The sequence below is a fragment of the Melospiza melodia genome, chromosome 1 (genome assembly GCF_035770615.1).
Source record: "Melospiza melodia melodia isolate bMelMel2 chromosome 1, bMelMel2.pri, whole genome shotgun sequence".
Lineage (NCBI taxonomy): Eukaryota > Metazoa > Chordata > Aves > Passeriformes > Passerellidae > Melospiza > Melospiza melodia.
In genome coordinates, this window is record NC_086194.1 from 46,439,244 (window position 1) to 46,458,001 (window position 18,758).

At 45.1% G+C, this 18,758-nt stretch overlaps 2 protein-coding genes and 1 non-coding gene across 3 annotated transcripts in view; 2 read left to right on the forward strand and 1 right to left on the reverse strand.

Moving 5' to 3' along the window:
* LIMD1 (LIM domain containing 1) overlaps positions 1–10,577 on the forward strand; it is a 32,638-nt gene extending 22,061 nt beyond the window's left edge. Inside the window, exons 4-8 of the mRNA XM_063156614.1 lie at positions 786–848; positions 2,202–2,332; positions 3,472–3,523; positions 4,213–4,281; positions 5,243–10,577. Of these exons, the coding sequence (XP_063012684.1) occupies positions 786–848; positions 2,202–2,332; positions 3,472–3,523; positions 4,213–4,281; positions 5,243–5,380 (453 nt within the window). The 3' untranslated portion in view covers positions 5,381–10,577. The remainder of the gene's footprint in view (positions 1–785; positions 849–2,201; positions 2,333–3,471; positions 3,524–4,212; positions 4,282–5,242) is intronic.
* An 834-nt stretch (positions 10,578–11,411) lies between these two features.
* On the reverse strand, positions 11,412–11,484 carry TRNAR-ACG (transfer RNA arginine (anticodon ACG)). Its single transcript has one exon. It is a non-coding gene; the product is annotated as a tRNA-Arg (tRNA).
* Positions 11,485–11,688: 204 nt separating this feature from the next.
* Positions 11,689–18,758, forward strand: part of SACM1L (SAC1 like phosphatidylinositide phosphatase) — a 29,223-nt gene continuing 22,153 nt past the window's right edge. The window contains exon 1 of the mRNA XM_063156628.1: positions 11,689–11,803. Coding sequence (XP_063012698.1) covers positions 11,745–11,803 — 59 coding nt within the window. The 5' untranslated portion in view covers positions 11,689–11,744. The remainder of the gene's footprint in view (positions 11,804–18,758) is intronic.

An 18,758-nucleotide genomic window follows, 5' to 3' on the forward strand; every position in this document is an offset into this window, starting at 1 on the left:
TCCATACACTACCCCTGAGTCCTGGTAGATGAAGCCTTCCTTGAGACTTGAAAAAGTTGTATTTGCTTACTTATTGGTGAATCCTTACCTAGAGAGAGGTAAGGTCATCTTTGTTCTCCTCAGTATATTCTACATAGGGTGAAAATAAAAGAATTAAATTCACCTAAAATATTTCACTTTCCAAGTGTGCATTTCCTTCATTCAGACAGATTATGTGCTGTGTCCAAGGTGCATGGACATGACAGACAGTGTCTTATTAATAGATCTCAGGAAAAACAGCAAAAAAATTGCAGTAGGCCAGACTTGATTGCTATCCTACCAGGGAGCTGGAACAATACCACTGACCTTAGAGAATCTTCAACAGAATTATAACCATATAACCAAAGAAAAATTTGGCTTTCCAGGCCTATATATACAGATACTACAACATAAGTATGGGATAAACACAAGCAGGTTCTTGTCTTGTGGATTCATGTGGTCAAATAAGCATGTAAATAAGTCTTATTAGTAACTGCCTCATTTGCATGTGCATTTATGGTATTTATTTTTATACTTTAAATTGGACTTGGAAGTTACAGGAACTTGTACTCCTTTTGAGCCTGGGCGCTCAGAAACACATCCACACCTTTATATAACAAAAAAAGATTGGAAAATTTAGTTTTTCTGTCTAAGGAGCACAGAAAAAGAACCAATAACAAATATGCAAATAGCACTCCACAGTACACTGTTGCTTATGCTTGAGTGGCCTTGTGAAATTTTAAGTGAACTCTTTTCTGTCCTTGCAGTATTCTGGTTTCCAGCAGTCAGCTGACAGGTGTTTCATTTGTGGTCATTTGATAATGGACATGGTAAGTGATAATTGCTTTAGGAGAAAAAACTCCCACAGCTTTTTACTAGAATGCATGAAAAGAAAAATATATTCATATCCAGTGCTGTCTGTTATCTTCTGGTAGTTTGCCTAGTGTGAGACTGGTATCAGAAGGAAAATCCACTGAGCCTTTTGTTGATTTTTTCAAGGAAGTGAATCTGGCACCCTAGTGTACATCATGCAGAGACACTGCTCTGCCTGTTTTCAGTGGGTGTTGAAAAGCAGAGCCTCCAGGTCTTTCATCCCTTTTTTGGACTTCTCTGGACAGTGTATTTGTAATCCTGTTGATGCTTCCTGCTCAGCAGTGTCGTGGCTCTGCAGTGCTCCCTTGCTGTGAGGCATCAGAGCAGCTCTCTCAGCCTCTCTGTCCTGCAGTCAAGCTGTGGCTTCCCATGTGTATTCTGCATTAAGTCACTTTCTCATTGTTTTTTGTGGGTGCTGATACTCTGGGGAGCAGGTTTGACCCAGGGTGTGTGATCCAGACCTCAGTTTAGATCTGTGAAGCAGGATTAGCCTGCAGCAGGTACCATCCATTCCAGATGTGCATGGGGTGGGGAACACTCAGGGGATCAGCATTCAGTTATAGGAAGTTCAGAGGGAGACTGGTATAGCTGGTGGTGTAAGACTACAGCTGAGGCAAAGAAATTAGGAATTTCTGGTTCACAGCATGCCTCCCAACATTTTCTAATGCTTATCATTAATTATCTTTGTTTGCCTGCTTACACTGGAAAGCATTACAATTGGAAGCTGTTTCCTACTCAGAAGTCTGATCCTTCTACTGACGGACCATGGTATTCCAGGTAGTGAATTGCAGCTGTTGAGTTCAACACAGTCTGAGCTGTGTTTCCATAGTCTGTGCTAATTAGAAAGCCAGGCAAGCAAGTACAAAGCCCTTCAGTATGTAAGGAATTATGAAAACCTAGCAATAATACCAGTTTCAACTTCTCATGGGGAATATAAAAGTGTATTTCCTTTGTTCATCTGGTACATTGTGCCTTGTGATCTTGCTAAGTATTCTCTACTTGTTGACTTCAGAAATTATTTTCTTTAAATTCTGTCACTTCTATCCTTTGTCATGCTAAACACCTTGACTGAGTCTCTAAATTGTTTTAGTACCCATGCTAATAATTAATATCTCTAGAGTCAGGTGCTGTGTATTGATTTCAGCTGCCCTTTCCATCCTTGTCAACTGATTTTTCAGATGAAACAGGGGAAAAAAGACACAGCCCTGCTGATGAGTATGCAGCATTATCTGGTGTAAAGCTGTGTGTTTACTATTTTCACCTTAATTGGCTCTTGATGTGCATTTTTCCTTTCTCTTGCTCTGTTGCAGATCCTGCAGGCTCTAGGGAAATCGTATCATCCGGGCTGCTTCCGATGCGTCATCTGCAACGAGTGTCTGGACGGTGTGCCGTTCACTGTAGACTCTGAAAACAAAATCTACTGTGTCAGGGATTACCACAAGTAAGGGCAAAATAAACAGCAGTGGTGTTCCAAGCAGCAAGCCTCTAATTTAGCTTTTCAGCTAGTTAGAAGAAAACAGAGACAGAGTTAGAAGTTTTGAGGGTGGGGCTAGATCCTAGAAATTCCTCCTCTCTCCTCTTATCCAGCTGTTGACTCTTGCGTAACTCTGATGAAGCCAAATAGCCTCTGGGTTTCAGAGGTTCTCTGCCCCTTCTGCAAAGCAGAGAGAGTGAGAAATAATGCTCCTGAAGTGTTCAGTGATGTACAAAATTAGTCTGCTTTAAGGTAAGCCTGTGAATGCCTGTGGAAATCAATGTGATTTACTTTTTGAGTTGTTGAAGGGCTGAATTAGACTTTTAAAGAACTGCCACTGAATCTGCAAAGCAAAACTTTTTGCCGGTTCTAAATTGAACAACTGATAAATCCACTTTAAAAATCACTTCTTATTTAGACAGTAAAATAAAATGGCTGTGCTCTTGGCTGGTAGTTATGGTATTAGAGCTGCACACATTTTGTGTGTCCTTCCGGGTTGCTTTGGTCCTCTCTCCATTTTCTGAGCAGGGAGAGTATTAAGTGTTGCTCAGACAGCCCTTGGAACTCTTCTGTGTTGCACCAAGACTAGAGTTGTTACAATCCTGTTGCCAAGATTAGCGCCATTGCATGCCATCATTATCTGGAAATAATTAATATTTCCTTGCAATTTAATTTAATTAATTATTGTGTTATAAGGCCTTAAGAAGCTGTATAGTCATGTGGCATTTTCTCAGAATTTTTCTGCCCAGAGGCAGAAATTTTTCTCCCCACTTCTTTTAACGTACTTTTCTGGGGACAGTCCTGCTCAGTTCCTCCTCATTTTCTCTTCCAAATCTCTCAGGAGCAGCCAAGAATTTTATAGGGAAAATTTGTATTTTTTCTGGCACTAAGTGTAAGATATAAGGTCTCTTTTTGCCTGATTGAGCAACGTGTGCCAAGCATTACTTAAAATAAATGCTAAAATGAATTGATGATCTCAGGATGCAAAGCTTTCCTGTGGATAAGTAATTTACAGCTGCAACTTTTCATGTTATCACTGAGAACATACAGACCTCTCTTTTTATGTTGCTCCATAACTTGCCTTCAATTTTTCATTGCTCTTCCAGAGTTTTAGCTCCAAAGTGTGCAGCGTGTGGACTTCCCATTCTGCCCTCTGAGGTGAGAGCCTTTAATTCCATATCCCTTTGGGGGAGGAGTGTCAGGCCTTGCTCTCTTTCACACTTGACCATGTGTCAAAACAAATGTGCTTGTTGATGGGGAGAGATGGTTGCTTCCTCTGGAGTGCAACCCTCTGGTCTAAGCTCATGCACTGTTCTTGAGATGTGACCCTTCTTTTGTTCACTGGTGAAGCCTATTGCTCCTCTGCCAGGCTGCTGTTTTCATCTCCTGCAGGGTCATGCTGCTGCTAGTTTTATGTTCAGGGGAATTTTCCTTTATGTCAATAGATGCTGGTGGTACTCATGAATGTCCTCTGTGTGACCACTGTGGGACTAACACATTTTAATGCTTGGAGATGAATCTTAGGCAAAACTAATTTACAATGGTGAAAAATGTGATCTGTTGAAATTACTAAGTGATTCATTTGTGATTTCTGATAGCTGTTACTGTTAAACAGAGAACATTTTTACACTTCTGGTATCACATTTTAGAGCATATCTGCAGTCAGTCTGTGATGAAGCTTTACTGTAAAAATAACTGCAAGTGGCAGGATTTATTTGTGGTCTCCATCCAGCTGCCCAAATGCATTTCCTCAACATTCATTTTGTTGCAGGAAGCAATCTACAGAGTGCATGTGTCTGATCCTGCTGTAATCCTTTGTAATTTCTGCTTTGCTCCAATGCTCACAGGGGTCTGATGAGACCATTCGGGTTGTGTCCATGGACAAGGATTACCATGTGGAATGTTATCACTGCGAGGTAGGTCAGCAGCTTTCTCAGGGACTGGGCACTTAATAGTCATAACTGCTGTTGTTTTTAAGATGGAAATAAATCTCCTGCCTTACAGCAGCTGAGCAATTCAAATCTTCAGTGTGAGACCCTTTCTGTCAGTGACTGAGAAGTTTCCAGATTGAGGACAAAAGTTTTTGCAGCAATGGGTTTCAGTTCTAATTTCATTTGCCATCTGTAAAGTTATGGGCAACCAGTTAATTACTGCTTTTCAAACTTGGCAGTTTATTTGTTAATGCAGGAAACAGGGTGACTTAGTAAGGTCTATTGCTGCCTTCCAGAAGCATCCAGCTCCAGATCACATCAGTGTATCTGATTTCCAAGTCAGATTGTTGAAAAATGCTACGGTGGTGACTGATCCTGCGGGGTGTAAATTACCTTCACTCTCATGGGAAATGAATGTGTCCTTGAGGCTGGAGAAAGGATGTGGCTGCACAAGAAAAAATTCCAGGAGATGCCAGCTCTTAAAAACCATTTAGTCTGTGCAGGTCTTCTCAGAAAGCTGCCTTACTTCTGCATTGAGAATTAAAATATGTAGTTGTTTTTTCTCACTGTGCTTATAATGCAGTAAAAAGAGAGGCCCTGACTCCACAATCTGATTTCACATCAGTACAACTGTAATGTGAAGAGGTGAATCTTACCTGACAGTGTAAGGAGACACAAGCATATTTAAAATACAGAGGGTTGCACTTTACCACAAGATAAAGCTTATTCAATAAAACTGCTTTGAACAAATTTGTACAAGGCTGCCCATCAAAATGCCTGTGTCAGATGTTTTTCTTCTTCTGGTACATGCTGGACCTATTGGGAAGGAGCTATTGGCTGGGTGTTGTCTGTCCTTGTCACAAAATGACTGTCCTAGAAGCCAGACCCCAGCTGACACTGGGAGATGGGCACAAGCTCTGATAATTTGCACAGCCTCTCTTTGCAGGACTGTGGGATGGAGCTGAACGACGAAGACGGACATCGCTGCTACCCACTGGATGAACATTTGCTTTGTCACTCCTGTCACCTGAAGCACATAGAGAATGGCACAACCCCAGCAGCTGCCTACCAGCACCACTACTAGTCACTGTGGCCAGCTTTGGGAAGCGGTGACAGAAGAGTTGTTACAGGATCCCCCTCTCCCCACCTTCAGCTGATTTTCTGAGCATGTTTTTTGCCAGTCAGCAATGTTCCTGTCAAAGGATATGAGAGATTTTTGGTGGATTCACCAAGTTTGTATGCTTGTGGGTTTCAGCTGCATCAAACCATGTCTACTTGACCAAGAATGTGGCATGTTACCTAAACTGATCAGTTTACTTTTACATGTCTTTTTCTGCTGCCTGGAGATTCCTCTGGGCACGTTTTGGAAGATTCTTCAGTGAAAGCACAATTTGCTCTCGTGCCTATGAACTCACATCGTGCCATGCACAATTAAAAAGCCAGAGGCTGGCTTGCCTGCCTGCCTGCCTGCTGGGGACATCCCATCAGTCTACTGTTTCCTGAAAGCACATTTCACCAGGTTCTCTGAACCTATTAGTACCAGCTTTTTAGAGACTCTCCGTTTTTATTAATTCTTTAGGAAAACAAAAGAAAGGAGTCTATGCAAAATGGCACACTCAGACCTTTCAGTTAATTCCCTGAACCCCAGTATCAAGTCTGGCTGTAAGAGTACCAACTCTCCAAGCACCAACCAGGCAATGCTGTCTGGCAACTGGAGGCCAACATCCCATTTCAAACAGAACCAAAAACTGGAACAAGCTAGGCTAAGCTACTGCAGTGACTTGGGGCCCAGGCTTGTGTGTCAGCATGACACACAGGGGCCAGTCTGCTGTGTCAGAGTCTAAATAGTGGATCATATTTGGAAAGGAAAGGTCGGGATGCTGAAAGTGTGGACATGGGAGAAATCCACCCTCATTCTTGCTTGCAGAGCTCTCTTTGGAAAAAAGCTCTCCATACACAGACAGTTGCCTGGGTTTTCCAGTTTGGCCTCACAGCTCAGCCCTCAGTCTGGCTATTCCTTTTCATGGTGTTTACCCAGCACAAAGCCATTTCATAGTGGTGCTTATTCAGAGTTTGGGAAGTGAACTTGGGATTGTTATGAAGGCTTTGTCACGCAGGGATTTAGAGCCCAGCTCCACAACCTGAACTCAGATGTGTATGTTGGCATAAACAGATTTGCTCCTATGAATAATAACAGCTTATCTGAGCAAGGGGTTAGAGAGTTTGGCCCTTACTTTCCCTTCTGCTGAGAAAGCAGGAAGGCAAATTGTTTCTTTTCTTGACCCTCCCACTCCCCCGCTCCCTGCTTTATATTCAAAGCAATCTGTTCCCCTGATGTGTTACATTTCTGATAGGTGTGCCTGCAGTGCATGTTCTGTCCCTACCAAAGCTGTGCAGCCCCTCATGTACTGGTACTTTTGTTTAACAAAAAGTTCTTAATTTAAAGCCTCAGATGCAGTTGGGGATCTTAACTACTCTTTCTTTGTGTGGAAAATTAGTTAAATCCTCATGTATCTATGCTGAAGATGTAAATTTGGTTCTGACTGGCAAAGGATGGGATGACATTCTTGAAGATCTTTTCGGTGTGGAAATGACAATAAATTAGCTGAGCCATGGCAGTGGGACTCCCAAAATGTTCCCATGCTGAAAACCCATTAGAGTTCAACCAAACCTCTTTTCCAATAGCAGGGATGTAGCTTGAACTTCACTTGATGTAGTCAGACAGCAACGTGTGCCCATCTGGAGCAGCACAGGTGTCAGGTAGCAGCAAGTCTCTCTGCCTGTAAATCATCTCCCCGTGGCTGAAATGTGAAACTGCCCCAGCCTCAGAGCTTGGTGGGCCTGGCCTGGAGTTTCATGGTGCCAGCTGACCATCCAGCCCTCTGCCCCATCCAGCTGCAAGTGCCTCTGCCTGTTTGCACTGCCCTTCAGGATGGGGATGGCAGCTTGGGGCTGGGGGCTGGTCCTGCCTGGGAGCCATCCAGAGCTTTGGTGCAGCTTGGGACATGAATCCCTTCAGTGAGTGACTGAAAGCTCAAGGGAGGGCACTTCAGCACTGTGAAATATATCTTCTGAGAGTTTACCTATGATTTTAGAGGAGGTAAAATTGACCCCAAATATGTGAGCCCTCCTAGAGCCTTAAATTTAGCCTCCAGATGCTGGTTAGGAAAGGGATGGGAGCTGTAAGCAGTGCTGCATCCAAGCAGGATGGATTGAGGGCAACAACAGCCAGGGCAGATCCCATAGTGCTCTCACCCCAGTGCATCCCATCAGCTTGTGTCCTGCAGCACAGCTAGGCTGGAGCAGGGAGGGGGTGGGGTGTTCCAGGTGTGACTGTGATCTCAGGACTGTCTGAAGGGACTGAGGTGGAAAATAACACCAGCTCACAATCCCTAGTAAATAATTCAAATAGTCCTGGGCAGGTGGTTCTGTGCCCTGGGCTGCTTTTTGCAGTGAAGGCAACGAGATACCAACGTGTTTTTTTGAAGTGAGCTGGAAATACCAGCCTTGGTCATCTCTTGCCTCTGAAAGACCAGCTGCTATTTAGTTCATGCTTTTGCTACCTCTTGATTTTTTAGATCAAGCCCTTGTGCACGTTTTTTGGCCTTCATTTTGTAAAGATCTGAAAACACTAGTGGGACTGGTATTTTAATTTTAAACTGCAGTTTAAACTTCTGTCTCAGCCTTGCAGCCTTCCCCAAAACCTCAACATAAGCAGGAGAGAAGGGAATGGGGAGAAGGATAATTTTCTTTCATGGAAAGCCTCAAGGGCAGCAGTTTGTGGCAAGATGTCCTGCACGAGCCCTCTTTGCATCACCAGAGTTTGGCCTCTGCTCCCACACAATGTCTTCTTACTCCTGTCAGCCATCCTCTGTCCCTCAGCACTGGGGAAATGAAGGCTGCCCTACTTCCAGTTTTAAGGTCCCCTATAAATTATTAAATGCTAACACTCTCCTTTCCTGTATTTACAAAAAGAGCTGGAAGTGACAGTGTGAAGCTCTTGAAAAAAGGAGCCTGTGATCTTGTGGTTTTGAAGCTAAAGCATCTGCTGCACTGCCCTGCACCCCTGTGTGTGCTAACTTGCACTGCTTCTCTCTCTGGGAGTTTGAATTCCTTTAAGCTCAGTATTATTTCTCCCCGGTTGTGAGTGCGTGAGTCCCTGTTGATTTTCCCCAGCTCTGCAGCTGCCTGGCAGTGGGTCTGGCACAGGGGGAGGCAGGACATCCTGCCCAGAGGGGAACCTTCTCCTCCTCCCGACCCTCCACCAGGCATCTGTGGAGCTTCAGCCCTCCCTGCCTGCCTTCAGGCAGCTCCCCCAAAGGGAGAAATAGCTCTGCAGCTGGAGGTGTGACACTTTATGTCCTCTTCACAAGAATTTCAAAAAACATGTTAAATTCCACCTGTCTTCTGGCTGGTACACGTTGGATTTTGCTGTTCACGTGAATCTTGTTGCCTTTTAATTTATTAAGAAGCTATGAAAACATGCTATGAAATGTTAGTCTTGGTTCCTCCCCCAGCAAGTTCTTCTGACTGGCTTTAAAGTAAGGGACCCTCGGAAGTCCCATTGTGCTGTTAATGAGTAACTCTCATGCAAATAGTTATTCAAGTGAATTCCCTGAAGCCTGCTTTCAGGAATCAGAGCTTAAAAGATTTTTTAATTCAGATCATGTTCATTCATGATGTTAAATTTCTATTGCTTAAAACACAGAAACTCATTTAAATAGGGATTTTTGCATAAGAGCCGGGGGAAAGCCCCAGCTACAGAAGCAGCAGACATTTTTGTGTAATTTAAAGTGTAAGAAGCACCTGTGATCAAAGCATTTTGGGAAGCTGCCCTGATGTTAAAACACAGGGAACAGCAGTTTCTAACACTCTGGTAAAGAGCATTTGAAAAGATCTGTGGCTCTTCAGCTTCTGAATTTCATTTGGGGGCTTTTAAAACGTTTTCCCAGTCTTTCAAGATTTAAATGCTCTTTTATTTTTTTGTTTTAGATCTTTTTACTATGAAGTGAATAGCTGCTTAGTCTGTAAATGATGATGGAGTTTCATCAGCAGTCAGGTGTGATGTGGCAGCCTTGAAAGGGGGAAACTAGGCTTCCAAGAGCTGCCATGGGTCTGGCTGGCCATTCCAAAGAAAGGATTATCTTAAAAAAAAAAAAATACTGTGTGGGCCTTGACAACTTGCTATGTTCTCACTTTTGGGGTGCTCTGTGCAGCTGTGTCCATGCACATGATGTGTGGCAGGTGCTGCCCATGGCACACCTGCCTTTCACACCGCTGTGCCCATGGCACACCTGCCTTTCACACTGCTGTGCCCATGGCACACCTGCCTTTCACACTGCTGTGCCCATGGCACACCTGCCTTTCACACCGCTGTGCCCATGCCAAGTGTTTGTAGGTGCCTTTTGAGGAACTTTGTGTGCATGAATGTAATGCCACGTTGACCCAGGCCTGCCTCATCACTGGGCAATACCCCTGGAGTCAGTACCTGCAGGCAGGGAAGGGCCATGACCAGATGCACTTCCCTTTCCCCCATCCTGTGAGTGCCACTGGGAGAAACTGGGACGGGCTTTGCATCTCTCATCGTGGCACAGCATTTGTTCATTTTTCTTTTCCATTTCTGAGTCCTGCTGCTCGCTGGCTGCAGTGGCTCTGGCTGTCCTCACTGAAGCTGACTGGGCAGACATCTTCCTGCCACGAGCCCAGACAGAGCTTGGAACTGCTCACCCACCCTTTTTCATAAGAGAAGCAAAGCTTTCCTGAGCAATAAAAATCCTTTCTTCAAAGCTTTCTTCCAGGGCAGCCAGAAGTTGTTGTGGCAGTGCATCTGTAACCCACTCATACACAACAGGAGATGAGAAGAAACTGTCCTCACGTGCAAATCCATGGCAGAGAGTCCTGTAGAGGCAGGAATGCCCTGTGGCCCTGGTGGAGGGATGACAGGGCTGCAGTGGCCAGCCCAGCCCTCCTCCCCACGCAGCAGGTCTGCGGAGCAGGGCCAGGCAGGGACCCAGCACACCCCCAGGCTCTGCCTTTCTGCATCCAGAAAGCAAATCCAGAGCCTGCCTAACGATACTGAATGGTACTAGTTATTTTATGTTTCCTTCAAAGCTCAGCTCCAGGAGAGAGTATTTTAGGATTTGTGCTGGTGTAACTAACCTTAGCCTCCTGTGAACACAGCCCTCTTTTCCTCTGTGCTGTTAAGTATTTATAAAGAATGGAGACCGGTAGCCACTGGCCTGTTGTGATTTCAGTGATTAAAGACAGTATCTTAAGCAACACTCAGAGTCAAGTCTTTCCTAAACTTAAAATGACTGTCATTGCCCAGAGTCCATGGTGGGGGGAGTTATGCTGTGAATTGATGGTTTCCCAACCTCTTCCTTATGCCTGTCCCCCCACCTCAGTGGCTGAGGGTGGGGAGAACCACCTCAGTGGGGTTCCTGGGAATTTCCAGTCCTTTGCAGGCGGCTGGTATTTGCTGCAGCTCCATTGGAGGCTGTCCTGCTCTGGCATCATTCTAGGGAGGCCCAGGCTGAGGGTGTGGGGAGGGATTTCCTGCACCTGGGAGCAGGCTCTGACCCCAGCATGGGAGTCTCCTTTGCAGCATTGATGGGGGTGGGTTCCTTGAGGGATTTGGATGGTGTTCCCATGGTGCCCCTGCTATCAGCTACCAGATGCCTCAGACCCGAAGACTGGATGTTGGACAAGCAGCACACAGCAGCTTGGAGGTGTCAGCTAAATGAAACAAATACATAGGAATAACTAATTATAGTTCCCCATCCATGGGGCAAGAAGCTGCCCAAACCTGGGGCATGACACCCAGAGAGCTGGATTTGTGGGCCAGGAGGTGCCCCAGGTTTGCTCCTTGCCAAACCCCATAACCTGCAGGATCAGGAAGGGTGGTGGACAGCAGCTGTCCCTGAGCTGGGGCACCGCCAAGGGCAGGAAGCCCTGTAACATCACCCAGCCCTGGGAGGTTTGGAGACTGCCACATTGAGGGCAAAGATGTGGCAGCGGTGAGCATATAAGAAGTGGGGGGACTGTAGGCAGCATCCTTCGCTGAAAACAGAAAAGAAAAAAAATATAATTGCGACAAGGAATGAAAAAGGAGCAGCCGAGCCAGCCAGGAGTCGAACCTAGAATCTTCTGATCCGTAGTCAGACGCGTTATCCATTGCGCCACTGGCCCTGCTCGCAAGCGGTCGCTGCCCCCGCGCACTTCAGCACAATTCTCTCTCGCCGCCTCAGCCAATGGCGGGGCTGACGAGCCCGCCCGGCCCCGCCCTCCCCTGCCATAGGCGGCGCCCCGGCCTGGGCTCGCCAGCGCGCCCGCGGAGGTTTGTCCCGAGCGGGGCCCCGTCGCTCCGGCCCAGGGACGCGTCAGTCGGGCAGGGAGGGAGCGGCCGGGTCGGAGCGGAGCCCGCGGCCGGGGACAGCCCGAGGGGACGGATGGCGACGGCGGCACCGGTGGGAACCACGGCAGCGGCGGCCTACGCCAGCCTGAAGCTGTGAGTGACCCGCTGGGACGGGGGTGGCGCGGCTCTGGCACCTGCCGAAGGGGAGGGAAAGGGAAGGGAGGAGCCGCCGGTGGAGCGACGGTCACCCGTCCCCGGCTGTCCCCTGCCCTCCCCCGGCCTGTCCTCCGCCCTTGCTGCCCGTCTCGGCCCCCTCGCTCCCCCGGGTGACCGCGGAGGGCTTGGCCTGAGGCGGCGGCTGCGTGCGGGAGGAGGATGGGGAGGGAGGACTTTGGCCGCGGACACGGTCCCCTGTCGCCGTCCATCCCACGGCGCTGCGGGCGGGCGGGCGGGCGGCTCCCGTGTCTGTCTGTCTGTCTGTCCCGCTGCCCTCCCGCGGTCCCGGAGGTCAGTGCCTGAGGGGTTTCCCTTGCCGTGAGCAGCCTGCGCTGCCCGCTGCTTGTGGAGGCTCCGTCCCTGGAGCCATCCCAACCCCGCCTGGCCGCGTTGCTGTGTCCCCTGCTCCGGGTGGCCGTGCCTGGGCAGGGCGTCGGGCCCGGTGCTCTCCGGAGGTGCCCCAGCCCTGACAGCTCTGGGGTTCTGCCCTCTTGCTGCTGCTGAGGGGCTCGGGCACTGCTGTCAGTGTGCAGCGCTGCTTGCCAGCACAAGGTTCCCTAGGCGTGCTTGCCCATCGCTCTCTCATCACACAAATCTGCTTTTTTTGTGATGTGCGATGGTTTGGAAGCCAGTCGATGACTGAACTTTGAGGGCTTTGAACTTTCGGGACTCTGCTGTGCAGTGCCGGCTGTGACTTTTCCAGATAAATTCTTCTAACTACCCAGTTTAATTCTATTATTAAAACAAAAATTTTTTTTAGGGGAGACTGTAACCCTTTGAACGTGTGTGTATGCCAGATATTTGTTTGCTGCTTTAATACAGCAGCAGAAGTTGCATAACCGAAAGCAGCACAAAGTTAACGCTGCAAGAGGCATCTCCATTATAAACCCTCACACCAGTTCGAACTCCCGAAGATATTGCTCTGAGCATGAGACTCTTCATGACTGTCTGAAGCCAAAAGTGAAGTGTCTTTGTGTGTCCTAAAGGCATTCCCAGGCTTTTGACCTCTAAACAGTAGCTGGAAACTCCATGATTGAGTTACAGATGCCATTTTCAGGCAGCAAAATCTGAAAGTGACTCTTAAGCCTGATTTAACTGTACTTTATGCTCTGTTGAGTTTCATTTGACAGTCATCTTTTGCATTCAGAGCAAACAGATCTTTTGCAGGTCTGTATAAACAGTTTGCTGTAATGCTGTTATGTGTTTCAAAGTCACCAGTCTTCTTATTTTGGTTAGGTAGGTATGTGAGGGTACACCAGCCTTGGAGATAATTGAGTATTGCTGAAGAGTAACATCATCAGTGATGGTAGAAAGACTTCACTTGGCAGAAAGCTTTCTTTTTTTTTTTTTCCTTCTCTTGTCACCTTAGCAGTATTTGTCTTTCTTTACACTGATCTTGTGATCCTTTTGGCTGCAGAGGAGCAAGGTGAGTTGTGTGAGTAGCAGTTGTGTGACTTGTAGTGCACAGTTGTTCTTACTGAGAATTTTTCAAGTAAAAGCATTTTTCTGGATACAGGCTAGTAAAGAATTCTCTCATTCAAAGTTTAATCTTGGCTAAAAGTAAGCTTTGATCTTTTTAGAACAAGGCTGTCTCGGATGTAGTTTAACATGAGTTTTTTCATCAACATGAAAACAGAATTGTTTTCTGCTCTGAAAAATGAGCTTATTTTCTTGTCATTATACCAAGTTGTGATAGTGGCTGCAGCCTTTCTACCAGCATTTGAAGATAAGGGCCATAACTTGTGTCATGAGTCAAACCTACCAGCTTGTCAAGGTCAAAGGAGAATGTTCTCATGAAAACTCCAGGCTAGACTTCAGTTTGGGGATTTAGCAGTGGCAGTGTTTGGGTTTGGGTTTTTGGCTGATTACTCACTCTCAAGATGATAAGGTCAGATTCTGCAGCTGCCCCTTTTCTGGGGAGTCTGTATGGAGCTTCCCTGACTGCTGTGCTCTGCAGGGCCCCGTTCTGTACATCCAGCCACAGGTTCTAGCTCTCAGAACAAACCCCTTGTATTCTCCACCATATCAAAAGCAGTGGTTCACACCCCTTGTGCTTTGACCTGTGTCATCACTCAAGTTCAGGTGGTAACAGTGAAAGAGCTGATGTCTGGCATTTGTCCTGCTTGTGGCACTTACTGAGTTACAGCAACAGTTATTGGGAAAACTATGAACCTGAAAACTGCTATCCACAGTTGTCACCTCTGGCATTGCTATATTTAATTAACTTCTTCTGGTAGCCTCAGGAATAAATTGTAAAATTCAAACAGCTATTGCAGGTATTGCATCCACTGCTGGCAATGGAGTTGCCAGTCCAGTTAATATTTAAAACTGATTGTTGAAGGACACGTGTCTGCAGAATAGAGCAAATTCTGACTGTTGTTTTGGCTCAGTTAAAATCACTTTTTTTCTTTGTGCTTGGATGAAGGCTTACCTTGATGATAGCCTTCTCAGTATCCTGTGGGTCCATGACCCTAGCTGTGTTTCAGATTTAACTCCTCCTGCCTGTAGTTATGTTGCCTCACATGCTTTGTGAAAGTATTTGTCAGTCTTTGGTAGCCACTGCCCTGGAACACAGTGCCTTCCACTCGTGTGTGTGTTTGGGGGAGGGCTGAAAGGGCATTTGGGTTTGAAGAACACTTATAGAAAGGGATTTTTAGCTAGTCTTTCTTCCTGCTCCATCTAAGCAGCTGTCATGGTAAAGCTCGGGGATGTTGGTTGAGCAGGACATTAATTTATACAGTAAATTATTTTCCTCTAGAGTGAAACTTCAGTAGAAATAGACACTATGTAGCCTTTAATACCTGCCTTTTCTTTGTTGTTTTTAAATGGTATTTCCATTAGTTTTCTAAATCCTGGGGTTTTTCTCCCTGCAGCAACTACTGCTGCATGGGAGATGTTCCAATTCCTTGAGCTGTTTCTGCTCAAGGAGTAATATTTATGGGAGACATATAATTAGCACACCTGCTCACCTAGAAAATCTGGAATCTCTGGAGTGCTGAAACCACCAGTGTGTTCACTCTGTTAGTTAACATACTGTTGGGACTCTGCATAAGCTATCATCCTGTATCTCACTGCAGAGCAGTTTGCTGTGCTCAAGATCCTAAATGCATCTCTGTGCAGTACAGGCTGTGCTTCTGGGTTGCTTTATTACAGTATTCAGAGGCTGACATCAAAGTTTCCTGCATTAGAGCAATGTTAAGTATTTATGGTGAAATAATCAATTACTGAAGTAAGGATTTGGCTGTTGAGGCCTAGAAGGCTGAAGTGATATTGAGTGAAGCACTATCTTTAGTGGCCATTAGAGCATGCTGGGTCCTCTGTCATGCTGGATCTGAGCACAGGAATATTCCTGTGTGTAAGATCAGCCTAATTAAAGTGTGGGATGCAACTGTGCATCATCTGTATGATACACAGAGCTGCTTTATAGCATAACTAAGGAAGTGAAACTTCTCAACAAATACATAAACAAAAGAAATACTATCTCACAACTGTAAAGGAGTCTGACTTTACACTTGATGTAAGCAAGCAGTGGTTTGTTCTGGTTTTGGGTTTTTTTAATGTCTCTCTTATGGAATCAATACTTTTCCCCTGCAACTTTGAATTGTAGGAATGAAATCTACTGACTTGCATTATCTCAAGCATTAGTCTACACAGTTTCAATTGCAGAAGACTATCAAAATAATTCAAGTCACCTTCAGTAATATTTGAAATGGGAATTTGGTTATTGCAGTTCTTCAATACTTCCTCTCTTGAGTAACGTGAGTTATAGTAAAAATGTAAAACATTTGCACTTATCACATCCTTTCTTCTTTAGCAGTACTGAGAAATAGTTCATTATAACGGTGGTCAGTTTTCCTTCAATTAAAAAAAAAAGGAAATAGAAGGACTCAAATGTTGTGAAGATTTGGCATGCTGTTAAGTTCTAAGGGAAGCAAGATGGTGACACAGCAAGGTGGTGAGAGCCCTTGATGTGTTGTATGGTGCTAGACAGCAGAGACAATGTAGCTGAGGAGAAGGCAGGCTCCACTGTCACAGAGGAAGTTTATACAAAACCAGAATGTGGTTGGGTGTATGAAAACCAGTTCATAACTGCAGACACTGTGGGCTTCTATGAAATACTGCTTTCCTGATTGTTATTTTTTTATACAATACTGTCACTTGGACTTTCATCTGTCCTTATTTCATTTAAAAAAATAGAATGAATCTGCAGTTTCTAGTTGTGAATGATCCTTTCTTCACCATTTACTATCTCCCTGTCAGATGATCAAAATGAGCATGTGTGCTGTCTAAACTTGTGATAGACATACAGGCTTGCTGGTGAGCACAGTTTGGAGATGAACCAATTCTTGCATGCAGTGTTCATCAGTTTCCTTTCTGAAAGACAAGTGAGAGGAAATCATCTTGACTCTAGCAATTTTAGGACAGAAAAATGCATTTAAGTGTGAATGAGCCTACTAGCTAGTTCTGGTAATTGGTGAGGTTGTAAATCACCATTTGGGCTGGAACTGCTTGGAGTCTTGGCCTCTTCCTCAACTATATTTTAGGAAATGTTGAACTTCTTGCACAAATGAGGCAAGGACTAAGTGAATCATCTTTCTGTTGGAGATTTTGTAGAGCACTAATTATCCCACTTCTTCTGAAGCACAAGTTCAGTATCTTGCAGGGCCTTAGGCTTTCCTGTTTGTGTTGCACAGCTTTATTTAAGGCAGTTTTTAAAGATGACCCCCAGAGTGTAGTATTTGTTCAGGTTCTGTCAACTTTGTAGATTGGTAAGTTCATTTCCTCTTACCCCTGATTGCCCTCTCACTCAAGAGTCAACATTTCTGTTTCAGACTGCTGCAAGCTGCTGAAGCCTTTTTGGTCCATTGAGCTGAAAGCAGGGATGATTTGCCTTACATTCTCCACTACACTTTTGTCACCAAATTTGGTCCTGGAGGGTGCCATGGGAAGAGGACTTTGAATAAATGTGAAACATGAACTTCTAGTTTTCCTTAAACTATAGACAGTGTATAAAAGGAAATTAGGATGATAAAGTTGTTAAAAGCAATGGTAGTGGCAGGAAATAACATGGTCTAGGATTTCAGAGAGAGAAATGCTGGGATGTGATCTAGCAAAGCAGGATGTATGACACACATTGAGAGAACAGCATGATTTGCAGTGGCAGCCCTAATTCTCTCTGGTTTCTTTTCAGTTTGGGGATATTGAGATAAAAGACTTCTTGTTCTTCAGGGAGAAATTGTTATTCTTGCGTGTGATAAAGACAACATTTGTTATATGACAATTATTTGAGGTTTGTAAGCTGCTTCTCTGTTGGTTAAAAACAGGCTTTAACCAATATGCATGTGAATCTCTGTTCCAAGACTGTAGTAGTGTCAGGGCCATGTTGCACTTTATAGTGTAAGGAGCAGCTTTTAAAAATATTATCATGGATGGAAATGCTTTTTGTGCTCTGTACAGTCAGTGTAGATGTCTTGTCTGTGTTGTGCTCTTCATAGAGAGTGTTCAAAAACTGAAACTGTAGTTCTCAGCACTTTGTTTGTGACCTGCTAAGTTAATGTGTTTTTTCAACTTACTTTGCTTGAGATGCTCAGATGAGTAAGAGTCCATAAGCATCTGTGTTAATGGCACAACAGATCCAATATTGAACTTCATAGAGTCTCTTCCCAGTTGTTGTTTTAGCTGGAATCTTGTGTGTCAGCTGACATCCCACAGAAAGATGAGCATTCAACTAAACCAATGAGCTGCAGCTTTCTCTTGGGGAAAAAATGTGTCCTGCTGCCTCCTGCCAGCTAGCAGTAGCTTTCTGACTGCGCCTTAAATGGTATATCCTCTTTTCTTTTCTGCTTCATTACCAAAGTGAGTGTTTGTAGGTGTCTTTAAGCTTTCTTGCCCCTGTTCTATCTGTGTAAGCATGTTTGCTTTTTGCCATGAAGACAGCTCCCATTATTGCTGTGAAACTCCCCTAAAGAGCTGGGGATGCTCATGTGCACTTCATCAAAAACAGAAGCAATGGAGGTAAAATAGGTGTTTTAAGGCTTCAGTGTACTGCATATTTATAGTTCTTACTCTCATGTTTTATTTTCAAAGATAAAGCATTTAATATGTGTACATGAAAGATTTAAGGATGCTGATTTACAAAGGAAATACTGTAGATATGTTTCCCATTTTAGGACTCATAGACTATAATGAAGTTAAATTATCTAATGAATAAACACTTAACTATTAATTGCTTTACAGTTTGTTGTATTATGTTGTTTGGTGGGTTTTTTCAGTTCAGTATTTGCTCTCCTCAAACCTCCAGCATTGGTGTCATTAGCACCCTGTTGTACCCAGCATCACCCTGCTCTGCTGTGGTGCTCCAAGGGCTGTAGGTGGGTCTGTGCCCTGGGCTGCAGAGGGACGGCTTTGCCTCACTGGCCTTCACCAGGGCTGCAGGGGAATCTCTGCTGCTCTTGGAGCACCTTCTGCCCCTCGTTCTGCACTGACCTTGGTGTCTGCAGGGTTGTTCCTGTTCTCTCTCCTCTCTCTGCTGCTTGATTTTGCTGTTGTGGTGAGCATTTTCTCCTTCTTACATATGTTGTCCCAGAGGTGCTGCCACTGTCACTGGTGGGTTGGCGTTGGCCAGCAGTGGGTCTGTCTTGGAGCTGGCTGAGATTGGCTCTGTCAGACACTGGAGGCTTCCAGCAGCTTCTCACAGCACCCAGTTCTGTAGTAGCCCCCCTCACCCTGCTACCAAACCTGGCTATCAGACTCCTCTGATCTAAATTAGGATTCTAATTCAGCTTTCCGAAGCATTAAAAAAAATAAAAGATGTGTAGAAATGCAAGATCTGTTTAGGGAGAAGGAGCCTAAAAATACCTACCCTGTTACCAGAACAAGAATTTTAAAACTC